We start from the raw sequence: 13,132 nt of genomic DNA, 5'->3' as shown, positions 1-13,132 counted from the left end.
CTTTGGTCTTGTCAGTGGAGCAATCGCTCAACTTTTTAAAAGTAAACTTTCCATTCATAAACTCTTTAAGTATCCGTTTTCGGTGTCTCATGCTGCCTTGGCTGGCAAAACAGACATGGGCGTGGACTTATGCTGCGCGCTTGTTGTTTTGTTCTGGTGTATTTATAGAGCAACGTAACATCCGCTTGTGACGTGTGCCGCGTTAATCTCGCGAGAAAAAATTTAATCCTGTTAAAATTCATTTAAATTAATGCCAATAAAAACGCGCTAAACTGACAGCTCTAATATATATATATATATATATATACCTGTATATGTTTTTTTTTTTAACGCACACACTTGTCAACCAGCCAATCAATCCCGACTGAACCCGGTCAGCGTTTTCCATTCACTCAGCGCTCATTGTGAGACTACAGATATTTTTGTCCGGGTGGTCCTCGTCGGGTCAACAGACATGATCGCATCCTTCCTGTGCGTGCGTGCATCTGTGTCTGCAGTCTCACCAGTGCAATTGGCTTTTGTCTCTTTCCTGCTGTCAAGGGAGGTTTCAGGCCCATCCAGGTAACACATTTGCACCGGCAGACCTGCATGGCATGATGTTGATGATGAGGTGGATGAGGGTCATTCCAACAGGCTCTCCTGTCCGTTCCTTCCTCATAACTCATATGACAGTCCTCTGGCGTCATCTTTTTTATTTGTAGAGAGCAGAGGTGGGGAACCTTTGTCCTCCAATATTCAGAGAGCCACACTCGATTTAGGAACAAATCCTGATGCCAATATCAAACTCATGTTGTATTATTAGCCATGATGAACATTTGTGAGCTGTATTTTGGCCACTGGCTGTAGGTTCCCCGCCCCTCTTGTAGAGGAAACGCTTCGACTTTTGTCCATTCATCATTTACTGTTTTGTCTTTGTGTATGACTCATCTCCCAGCCAGCTTGCACACTTGCACAAATAGCATGTGGCATTAACAAGGTGCATATGCATGTTTTACGAGCATTTTTATCCCTTGAGTAGTAACACTGTGTCTAGAGAACCTGTCCCTGGTTCATGGATGCACTCTCTGGGAATTTATTTAAAATTTTTTGCTGGTTAATTTGCCAGGTTTTTAACTGAGCAGTTTACAAGAAAAGCCATTGAATTTGATACGTTGAGTGAATGTAAGTGGTTTTCTACTTCCACCTTCCTCAACTCGTCTAAACTTTCCCACTGTCAAAATATTCAGCTCATTTAGGACAGCCTTGTTTTTGTTTAGATTTTTCATGCAATTAAAGAAATCACAAAAGCATGCAAAGTAATGAAGAAAGGTGACAAATACCCAATTTCTCAACTGATTCAAGTCATTCAAACTTCAAAATGTTAACCATTGCAAACATTACTATATTCCAAAATTTCCACTATCCCTATGTGTTGAAGTTCACATTTTCCACGAGGAAATGTTTTTGATTTATTCTTTGTTTAATGACGCAAGGCAATTGAGAAGAGGTGATCGTTTACAATGTCGACCTGGAGCCAACTTGTGGTTTAGTGTCTTGCCCAAAGACATTTAGACAACGGACAGTCAGAGTCGGGATTCAAACCGGCGACCTTTGGCCACTAGACAACCCACTCGACCAACAGAGCTACGACCGCCCCACTGAATTACCAAGTGACCAAAAAATTTTACCAATCCCTTTCAAATTCAACATGTCTCAAACAGTTGAAAATCTTTAGTGAAAAACTGTTGAACATTTCAACAATTTCCACTTTTTGAAGAAGTCCAGTTTTCTTGAATGAATTCCTAAATTCATGTAATGTTATTTATTTGCGAATTCTTCATTTCTCAGCGAATGAAAATCATTGTAAATGAAAATTATTTGATGATTCAAGTATTCCAAATCTGTGAATGCAGTCGCATGTTCCTCGAGAACATTCCAAAATGTATTGAGACAGTTCACGTATTGACCGCAAATTGACTTCAGCATTTCTCAACTGATTCAAATCATTTTACCTAGAAATGTTTTTCAATCCTAAAAAAAATCTTTTTCAATGTGTCCACATTTTCCTTGATACGATTTCCAAACTGGAGAAACTTTACAAATGTACAGTAAATCCCTCTCCATTGCCGGGATTACATTCCAGAACACCCCCGAAATCGGTGCTAAAGAAATACACCTCGTGAAAGTTATTTTCACATTTCCACGCTGATCTCAGTCGCCAACTGATTCCTGCAGGTTCCCCACAATAATTTCCTGGTTTTGTTTTGGAATAGGTAAATGCACATTATTTGGAAATGTTTATTATGCTGACAAATGAACTGACATTTTGTGCATGTCAGCATGACCCCCCCCCCCCCAAAAAAATCATTATTTACCATGCACATGTATACTGATGTAAAAGTAATATGTTAGGGCCCCCACCCCCAAAATACCGCCCTCCCCGAAAAAAATGGAGAACATAGTTTCATCGTTTCCTGATCATTTTTGTCAAAAGGAATGAAGCAAAGAACCATTTGCTGGTTCAAGAGCAAGCTCTAAAGCGCCTTTCACACGTATGAATTTATTTCTCAATGAATGATCATCCATATCATCATCAATTCAATTTGATAAAGGTTGCTTTATTGCAGTCCTGCACCGCCTACCCTCGCCGGCTTCTTTTTGCAGCGATCAATCCAGCTCATTCATGAACCGTAAACTAATCAAGGCCACTTGAAGAGGGTTTACAACTGCATGTAATGTAAATACTGCGCAGTGGTAGTAATGAAGTGGAAGCGCTCCAGGTCACATAGCTTTTATGAGATATTTGTTGTTGTTGTTGTTTTATTGTTCAAGAGCAAGACTTGAAACGAGGGCAAATTAGTAATGGGCATTTTACCAGGAGTTAGATCGATGCAGGACAATAAACAAGACTGCAGCGCCGCTTATTTGGCGGCTTCACAAAGCATTATGCTTTGTGTGATGTCACAATAGGAACAGTAAGTGTAGTGTCTTTAAACAACAATTGTTAAGTATTGTTAATGGCTCGGGGCTGTTTATCCTTTGAGGTCGTTGGGTTTCTTGTGATAATTAGTGAATTCAGTGGAAATCTTGCAGCTTCTTTACTTCTGCCAAGCTTAAAAGCATGTGGTGGTTGGTCGCTGTTTGTTGTTCGGTTTTAGTGTGTTAGTTGGCTAGCAGAGGTCGGTGCAAAACAACATTTCCTAATTTCCAGGAAATATGGAAAGAAATGGTTAGATCTTGGCGCGTATCCAGATAAATATGAAATGGATTTTTTTCATCATTGTAGTCCGCTTGCATTCAGGTGAGGCGAGGCAGTGATCCAGAAGATGGTGGATGAAGCGCGTGAGGCAGTTGGTAGCCTTTTTGAAATGCATATTACCACCACCTGCAAGGCCGGGGTGGAACAGTGTCATCTGGCACCTGAGAAAGTTATGTTTGAGTTTAGCGCTCTGAGTGTCATTCTACCTCTCCCGTTCAATCTTTTGTGTCTTATTTTTAAACAGCTCTATTTGACAAACGTTACACGAGTGAATGTCAAATTAATAAGCAGCATACAATGGGATGGTTGAAATTTGGTTACAAATCAAGACCAATGTCTCTAATGTGTATAAATACCTGTCGCCTTATCTTTCTCGCTCTTTCTTTTCTGTTGTTTGCTTGACAGTTTTTCCAGAGGACTCAGATGCAGACTGCAAGACCCACCATCCCCACGAACACCCCCACCATACGGCCTGGCTCCCAGCCTCCCACGGCGGCCGTTTACCCTACTAATCAAGCAATCATGATGACCATGGCGCCCATGCCTTTCCCATCTCCACAGGCTGCACAGTACTACATCCCACAGGTGAGGTGGAGTGACTGTGTGTAACGTGTACTACAACCTGATGGGGCGGGGGAGAAAAAAACATGTGCTTCTGGTTGCTCTTCATTAAAAATTAGACTTTCTATGACTGTTTATTCAAAATCACGTTATGCCTTTTAAAATCTGGTGCATTATTGTGTTCGATGTTGCAGAAGGGTGTCTTAAAGGTTGAGTTTGCAGTATTCGGGCTGCTAGCAAGATTTGAATGTAGCCTTAACTGACTCCGTCCCTCGCACCTCCTTGCTTCCCTGCCCAAAGCCACGCCCCTCACTAACGTGCTCGAGATGTGCATTGTAAACAAGACAATGTTAGCCACTGCTGTTGAAATGGTAGCTTGGGTTTTTCATGCTGGAAAGTTGCCAAACACAAAATGTAAACTTTTTTTTTTACTTTACATGCAGTCTACATCCATCCATCCAGCCATCCATCCTTTTTCTCTACCATGTATACTCACTAGGATCGCAATCTTTCAAAAATATAACAGAGGTGAGAAACTTACCCCACACCCCAATAAGAACAATGACGTTGGCAGTGTGTGTTCCACAGAGATGGAGGACATGATTCAATATGGTGTGAGTTGCCCTTTTTCGGACTTGTGACTTGCTTGCCAAACACTAATTTATAGTTTGAAATCTGCATTTTAACAGATTGCCTTTTTGGGAATGAAAGAAAGAAAAAAAGGTTATAAAGGAATATTTTCCAAACAATGTATAATGTTTTTTCTTTATATTTTCTGCAAATAGATTAATCCACAATCGCAAGTATGTGGGGATGCACTGCATTTGTATTTGCTCCCATTGGATTCCATCTTAAGGAAACATGGTATTTCCTTCCACTGCTTTGCGGATGACTGCCAGATCTATGTCCCACTGAGCAAAACAAGACACCTTTATCCTGCCTGGAGGAAACCTGGATGGCACTAAATTTCCTGAATTTCAATTAAATGAAGACAGCAGTGATAGTGTTTGGTCCCAGTGGCTCTTGCACATTCCATCCTGTAGACTTGGGGCCCCCTTGGCTCCTTATCTTAAGTCAACAGTCTCAAACTTGGGTCTTAAACTGGACAGGGATTTTAAATTGGACCCGGTAATTGTTGCCGTTGTTAAATCTAGCTTCTTTCATTTTAGGCAGCTGGCTAAAGTAAAACCTCTCCTTTCGCATGAGCACTTTGAAACAGTAATTCATGCCTTTGTAACATCCCAGCTGGATTACTGTAATGCACTTTATTTTGGAGTCAGCCAATCCTCCATTAAGCTTCTCCAGTTGGTCCAGAATGCTGCTGCTCGTCTCCCAATTGGTACTCGTAAGAGGGAGCACATAACTCCTACTCTGGCATGCCTTCCCTGGCTCCTTATACATTTTAGAGTTCTTTTTAAGATCCTATTATTGGTTTTCAGATCTGTAAATGGCCTTGCTCCACCTTACCTCTCTGAGCTCCTCTGCTCCTACACACCTGCCAGGTGCCTCAGGTCTGCGTACCAGACATTATTTGAGGAAGAACTAAGCGGGGGCTAAGAGGGGATCGAGCCTTTTCCGTTGCTGGTCCCTCTCTTTGGAATGAGTTCCCACTGAACATTCAGCAAGCCTCCTCGCTGCCTATCTTTAAAACTCGTCTCAAACCTCATTTGTATTCTTTGGCTTTTGATACAGCATGACTCAGACTTGGTATTAGTTTTGCTGTTTTGTGCTTTGTACCGTCTTCGTTATTAATTTATTCTTTATTGTTGTACATATGTAATTTGCTCCATGTACAGCACTTTGTTTACGGCGGTGATTCCTTGGACCCTGAACTCTTGCATGACTGTACTGTCCACGTACATTCAGCGAATGAGTTAAAATTGTGAAATGCTTTGCATAGCACTATCTAGAATAGCAACAGAAGAAGTCACTTCACCGTGCTTCCCTAAATTAGAACCTCAATTAAATTGTCATATTATTTGACAAAGAAAACAAAGAATTATTTTTTTACTTGATGAAACGTCCTTATATATGTGGACGCCAGTCCCTTATAGTCCAAAATCTAACCGTATAGTCTTCAAAGCCAAAGACGTCATGTCCACACACGTGGACACACAGGTCCCGGGAGGCTCTATAAATGAGGCTCTATAAATGCAGTAGAGTGTTTACTTACTGTAATGCCCTCGCATATAAGAAAGGAGAGCCTCGACTGCCTTCATTCTGCTAGGAGAACAGTAAAGCACAAAAAGACAATGAGCCCTGTCTCACTTGCATGAGACAGGGCCAAAATACCTTAAAATGTGCTAATTTGAGTTAATGTTAGACAAGTAATAAGGTGTAATTTCTTGATTCTCCGGGTATTCTGATGTGAAGTAAAGTCATGAGAAAACAAGATTTTTTTAAATGAGGAAAAAAAAAGTTTGTCCCATTTAAACTGCTTTCACACTGCTAGCTCCAAGCTGATATTTTTCTTTCAGCACTTGTGGGGAAATGCCATTCATCTCTGAGGAAATTCAGCAGAATGTCCAGGGTTGTAAGCGTTATTTGGAACCTGTTCTTTGTGCTGTAAATTGTTTCTGCAGCGAGTCTGACAAGGGTTGTGACGCTATTGTATACGATGTCACCATGCTCATTTGCTTTTTTTGTGAGGAATGGAAGGGGTGAAAATTAGAAGGAAAGCTTGAACATTAGGCTGTTGACCATAAAATACCAGTTTTGTTGTCTTCTGGTGTGAAACAAACTTGGAGAGGAGTCTTGTCCTGGTAATTGTCTTTGCCTTTCTGCAGTATCGTCACAGCACTGCCTATGTGGCACCTCCTCACCAATATTCAGTCCAGCCCCCGGGGTCAGGCACCTTCTATCCAGGTCCTGGACCAGGGGAGTACTCATCCCCCTATCGTGAGTTTTCCAAATTCAACACAAAGGCACACTCTATACGAACAGTATAATTTGTGACAATTTCTTTTTAACATATTCAAACCATTTTTTTTCTCTCAGATCCCCTCAGGTACCATCCACCCGTGTCACCTTCTATCCCCGCGGCCATACCCACAGCCGGCCCCCCCTACTACCCAGGGCAGACCGTGTATTCGGCCTCGCCACCCATCATAGTGCCTACACCACAGCAACCTCCACCAGCCAAGCGCGAGAAGAAAACAGTGAGTACCTTAGTAGTCCATTCAGCAGTGTTTCACCTCTGAAGTTTTAATACAGCTGGTCTTCGCTTCATGACAATCCTGGCATGTGAGGTTTCAAGGCTACTAAGGTAATACGGCAGCGGTCATCAATGTGGTGCCTGCGGGCATCAGGTAGCCCCCAAGGACTATATGAGTATCCCCCGGGCATGTTATAAGAATAGTTCACCAGTCATGGGACATTGTAATTTCTTCACAATGTTGTAGAAGTGATCATTTCTAGATGTACCTACCTTGTTTAATAATTGTTGCTATTGCTCAATATCATTAACGTGATCCATACCTTAATGTAATTAATTATTATTAATTACTTCCGATTGAAGAAAATTTGAGCAAATTTGTTAAGTCAGAATTATGGATCAAACTGGTAGCCCTTCACTATAATCAGGAGCCAAATAAGTAAAAGAAAGTCATTGACACCTAGCGGTAATTACACTTTGTAAAGCTATTTTTTGTTGTTGTTTTTTTTTTTTTTGTCTTTGATTGTTTTAAGTGTTTTACCCAATACAATGTTTATTTTATTTTCTTCATTAAAAGCATGCTTCCCTATTTAGAACCTGGATCTTTTTTTTCATACAAATACGGACTGAAACTATGATTCCACAACTGCATTAGTGATGAACTACTGCACAAATGTGGTTGGTCTAAAGATTTCTCTGGGGAATAAAAAAGAAACTTTTAGAGATCTTTAAAAAAAGAAGACAACAAGATGAATGCCATTGCGCTTTTGCAAATGTGTGCGAAGAGGACCTCTCAGCAGCTGTTGTTGGATATGTGCGCTTTAGTGAGGTGTGTTGTTTTCGTGCCATTGTCCTCCCAGATTCGTATCTGCGACCCCAATCAGGGTGGAAGGGACATCACCGAGGAGATCATGGCAGGGGGGTCGGGGAGCAGAAACTCAACACCACCTGTCGGGCCTGCTTCCTCCACTCCAACCCCCCCTCAGGTAGGGCTCCACAGACTCACATCAGCTTGCCTGTAAAGGATGATGTGGCGTTTTTATTGTTTGTTTGTTTTTTTTTTGTCCTCCTTGTGTGTCCAAGAATGTTAACAGTGTCTTTCCTCTGCCTGTCTGTTTTATTGTTTTGTTATTCTTAGCATGTACAGCAGGGGTGCCCAAACTTTTTGGATCGAAGATCTACTTTTCGATCAACTAGCCTCCCGGGATCTACTCTTACCGGCGCGCACACGCACACGCACACACACACACACGCACGCACACACACACACGCACGCACGCACGCACGCACGCACACACACACTTACGCGCACACCATGATGAGAAACAGCCTGAAACTGAGGCATGCGACACACTTTTGCAGCCTTTTAACAATAAATTTAAGATTTACCTGCTTTATTCTATTTTTTTTTGTGAAAATAAGACTGATAAGATGATAAGCGTGCAGTGTATATTAACACAAAAAATATATTACTAACATGTACAAAGACACACAAATGGTTGTTTTTTTCTTCTCGACACTCTTCGGATCTACTTGGGACCTGTCTTTGATCTACCGGTAGATCAGGATCTACCTAATGGGCACCCCTGATGTACAGTATGTGTCTTAACATCTTTGTGCTGCAACTGCCCTCACTTCAAACTTCCTCCTGTTTTATCTGCTGTTGCATCATATGACAACCACACCCCAGTTATACTAATTGTTTCGGCTTAATTCTGCAGTGTCCTTTGTGTTGTCTATTGCTTTCTTGCATCTCTGTGCCGTTGGTTGATTTGTGTGCTGCTCAGTTCTCCTGCCCACACCCTCATTATTATCCTTACGTATTTTACCTCAAACCACAGCAGCCGCTGAGCAGCAGGCAGACTCCGGAGCTACAGCTGCCCTCGCACCCTCCCCATCCTCAGCACGCCTCTTCCGAAGACTTTGCGCCAGAACCGTCGTCCACCCCGCAGCAGTCACAGCAAGCAATGACAACTGAGCCCCCAGATGCCAAACCAGGGCCAGGTGGGACTCAACACATCATCTCCTCCCTTAAACTCTTGCAAATTTGATCACAGTCCATTTTGGGACAAAGCCTAACTTATTTGTTCAGCATTGGAAGCAGTTGTGTTGCCTTTGGAAATATAAAAACATTCCTTACAAGAATTTGGGCAAACTGGGCTTTGTGATGACATTTCATAATAAAAAGTAAAAAAAAAAAACGTTTGTATTTTCCGCACTACAAGGAGTATCTGAGAGCATTCAATTTTCTCAAAAGCCGACTGTGCGCCTTATAATCCGAGGTTCTGGAAAGCCATTTGTTTGTATAAATAAAGCTGTATTGTATTGCATTCCCTTTGGCAGCTGCATCTAGTGGATGCATAGTGCAGCCACTATTGTAGCTTCAATTCTATGCACTTTATAATGCGCTGCGCACTATATATGAAAACAGATTTAAAATAGGTCTTTCATTGAAGGTGTGCCTCATACTCTGAAGTGCCTTATAGAGAGGAAAATCCAGTAATTTGATCTCAAAATTATCATATTTCCAACCAGGGGCCGATGTGTGTCACAGGTGTGAGTGTGAGCGCCGATGGTTGTTCGTCTATGTGCGCCCTACGAATGGCTGGAAAACACTTCAGGGTATATACATATGTGTATGTGTACATATACTGGTATATATAGATATATAGATAGATGTGTATATATTTGATCAAAAATGAAATCTATTAGCAACACGTATTTTGTACTTATGCACATATTTCATACATCTGTTGAGGAAGTGTGTGGTCCTATGCGATCCCTTCCTTCCCCGCCGATGCTTTGATGAAATATTGTGGCCTCTTCCAACATTTAAGTTGATGCGAGTGATGTCACAGTACGCAGTTGTGCAACAGTGATGCATCGCATTGTTGGTCTTAAGGTTGTTTCATTATTGTGCTTGTGTTATTGTGCAGCACCTTAATTCACAGAAATATTCAAAACTCACTCGTCATTCATTGAGTTGTTATCCATGACATGATAATTGACAAATGCACCGCGAGAAGACACAAACTATCAAGTAGCTGACAATTTGGAAACATTGTCTAAGTTCAGATTTGGTGCTCAGTCAACATAATTCTCTCCATGCAAGGGGGAAGGAAGGTTTACAAGAAAAAGGAAATGTTTCAACATTTATTGAAGTGGGCTGAACCTTTTGAAACCCACAATCACTATCTTGTAAAATGTTATGTCTTTTCGCTGTTATTCTTAATTGGTGCTGGTGTCAAACATTTGTTACCTCTACTTCCAGATAAGACGCCAAAATTGGAGCCATTTGTCCAAAAGTCTTCCTCACCTGGGCTCCTGCAGATGGAAGCTCCCTTGGAGAGACTGGAAGCCAGCGCTCCTCCATCAGAACTCTCTTCCACTGTTGAACCAGAGCTTGCCTTCTCTGCCTCACAGTCTGATCTCGGGGCCCTCCCGCCCACAGCTGTCGACACTGGTGACCGGCCACCCTCGACTGCTTCTTTTTACTCTGGCGGGGACCACAAACATTCTTCGATGGCACCCTGTACTCCCACTGCTGAGAAGCCTCCCTCAAATTCCCCCTCTCTGTCTCGGACTGTCTCGACATTGTCGATTTCCAAGGCTGTGAATGGTGTCGCAGACACTGACACCGATTTGGACATGCCAGCCCCTGAGACTCCTTCGGCATCACCATCTAGTGCACATCTTCTTGCTTCTTCTCTCGCTTTCCAAGAGACCTCCTCTTTGGAAACATTGCCCTCTGACATCAGGCCGGAGGTGCCAGTTGCTGCCGAGCTGGCTCCAATGGCGACTTTGGCAGTCGTGCCCGTCACCCTGACCTCCAACCCCATCACGGCTATGCGTGTTATGCTCCCCCCCGGCCTTCCGCCTCTGGTGCAGGCCACAGCAGAGACTGATGAGACCAAGCAACCACTGGACAGAAATGACCTTGTCACCAGGGTGAGGGCAGAGGCACCTGGAGGCGTTACTAAAGCAGAGCCACAGTATAATTCGTTTACTCGCAAGAGCCCCACTACAGGTACATGAACACAATGGAAACAGATGTTCGATCAAAACCTTCATTGCATGTACCGGTAATAATTTTATTTTTTAAATCTAGTAGTTGGAGTACCATAGAAGTTCATAAAAAGAGGACTGGCCCACAATCACTTACAATAGTTCTCAAACTTTTTCCACCAAATTCCCTCTAAAAACATTAACCTCTTCCAAATACCACCATCAGGACCAACATTAAAATACGGTGGCAAATTAGGCCTAAGTCTTCATGAAAAATGAGACGGTGTCCTCCCTGTAAAGCACAATGGAGCGTTGATACAAAAAAAGTTAAATACCACTGTCTGGGATTCTTTCAACTCTGTCACTTTTTCGAACACCGGTACTGAAAACAAGTGTCCGTGTGTAATTTTTCATGGCAAGGTAACATGGTACAGTTGAAAGACTTGCTCAATGTGCATGACCTTGCAAGAGCCAGATTGATCACACACATCCCTCAAGAGTTCTCTACAGTATCAATCTGGGACTGCTCCAGTGTGATCTGCTTGGGATATTCACACATTCATTCTAATATTTTGAGCTGCGGCAATGCAACTTGTGCACGCCTACCAAATTTGTTTTGACGAATCACAGCAGTGGATTAAATATCTCTGAGTGGGGAATGATATCAAACTCTTACCAAATCAAATAAGTAACAAAGCACAAACATCTTTACCAGCTAAAAATGCAAACAGCGCCTCTCACTGTTCTTTCAAAAAGGCAACTCTGGCTAATTCTGCAAGACCAGAGTTGATTGCAGTAACCATGCATTCGTCCACCGGTGTCACTATTGTTGGTTTGTTTGTGTCCCTCGGCATCGGTACATCTTGTTTTTTGTCACAGCCACATATCCTGCCCCCTGTTGCTTTGTGTTTGGTTCGCACAACCAGTGGTGCAGCTCGGAGCCAGATCAGCCGCCTCGGGGCAGAATGGATTCTTGGGATTTTGTGAACTCACAAATACCATGAAAATTCAGCTTGCAGACAAAGGCTACGCTGTGTGACCCCAAACTAAACTCCCCTAACACACACACTTCATGGTTGGGCAGGTTCTCCGGAAAAAAACTGTATAAACACAGACTTCAGAAATAAATTGTCTATATGTATGTACCGTTAAAATGATTTATTATTGCAAGTGAAATGTTGGCTTTGAAAGCAAAGTGTTGCAAACCTGAAGCGTGTTATGTGATGAAATGGAAAGTGCTGGAAGTTCTAAAGTGTGACTTTCATTTGCAGTAAATGAGACTTCAGCTGCTACACCAAAGACCTGGAGGAAACCAAATGAATCAATTCACGCCGGAGACCCACCTCTGCAGGAGAATGAGGTTAGAGAAGGAAAATGCATGGACATTTTTCACATAGTTGCGTATGTTCATTTTCAAAATGAAAGTCTCTGAAAAATGTCAGCCTAGCAAAGAAGCAAGACAGTTGGAGAGAGAAAGAGTAGCGGAAAGGCGCAATAAATCATGCGGAAAATGTTTCCACGTTTGCTGCAGGAAAGCGCTTAAACCTGACTTTTGGGTCAAGCAAGGTGTTATCTATCATCCACTCTGCTCATTCAGCACACTGTTTGTAAATTCAGCTGTGTGCTTCTTACATTTCCTGCTCTTCCACACCCATGGTTTTTCAAAGCCTTTTTCATGGCCTGTTGTAGTTTGCTCCAAACCAGCATTACATTGGATGGAGGAGGCAGACAGAAGGACACACTTGCAGGGGGTCCTCCAGTTTTCTGAAGCCTTAATGAACAGCAGTCTGGGTTTTGTCGACTATGTTTTCTCCATCTCTTTTCTCGACCAGGTGGCCCACATTCTTTTGCGCTGCTGACCTAATTGAGCTTGGAAAGCCTGCAATTTCAGGGCTATTATTATTATTTGTACTAGCTACATTATTCATAGCCAGTTTTGCTAACTTGAGTCAGATAACCATCACTGGAAAAAAGTAATCACATCACACACAATTAGAGGAGTCTTGCTGAAGAAAATATTCTTCAATCTCAGCTTCTGTGGGTTTTTTTCACCCCAACATCAATATTTATCATGATAGAAACATGATCAATATCAACTGAAAATATGTTCGATAGAAATAAAATCAAGAAGAAAACCTAGACCCTGGAATTCTTTGTGCTGTAGACAGAGGCTA

The 13,132-nt window shown here is 42.2% G+C and overlaps 1 protein-coding gene across 5 annotated transcripts in view; it reads left to right on the top strand.

The window, feature by feature from the left end:
- eif4g3a (eukaryotic translation initiation factor 4 gamma, 3a) overlaps window positions 1–13,132 on the top strand; it is a 62,313-nt gene that overhangs the window by 26,839 nt on the left and 22,342 nt on the right. For 3 of the 5 annotated variants that reach the window (XM_052077096.1, XM_052077095.1, XM_052077094.1), the window contains 7 exons: window positions 3,644–3,823; window positions 6,586–6,697; window positions 6,797–6,957; window positions 7,805–7,939; window positions 8,795–8,957; window positions 10,225–10,980; window positions 12,230–12,318. In XM_052077096.1, the coding sequence (XP_051933056.1) occupies window positions 3,644–3,823; window positions 6,586–6,697; window positions 6,797–6,957; window positions 7,805–7,939; window positions 8,795–8,957; window positions 10,225–10,980; window positions 12,230–12,318 (1,596 nt within the window). Of the gene's footprint in view, window positions 1–540; window positions 562–3,643; window positions 3,824–6,585; window positions 6,698–6,796; window positions 6,958–7,804; window positions 7,940–8,794; window positions 8,958–10,224; window positions 10,981–12,229; window positions 12,319–13,132 lie in introns of all 5 variants that reach the window. The other 2 variants (XM_052077093.1, XM_052077092.1) reach the window with 2 other exon arrangements.

Source organism: Hippocampus zosterae, chromosome 9, assembly GCF_025434085.1.
Source record: "Hippocampus zosterae strain Florida chromosome 9, ASM2543408v3, whole genome shotgun sequence".
NCBI classification, from domain to species: domain Eukaryota; kingdom Metazoa; phylum Chordata; class Actinopteri; order Syngnathiformes; family Syngnathidae; genus Hippocampus; species Hippocampus zosterae.
This window is presented reverse-complemented; position numbering and strand designations above follow the sequence as displayed.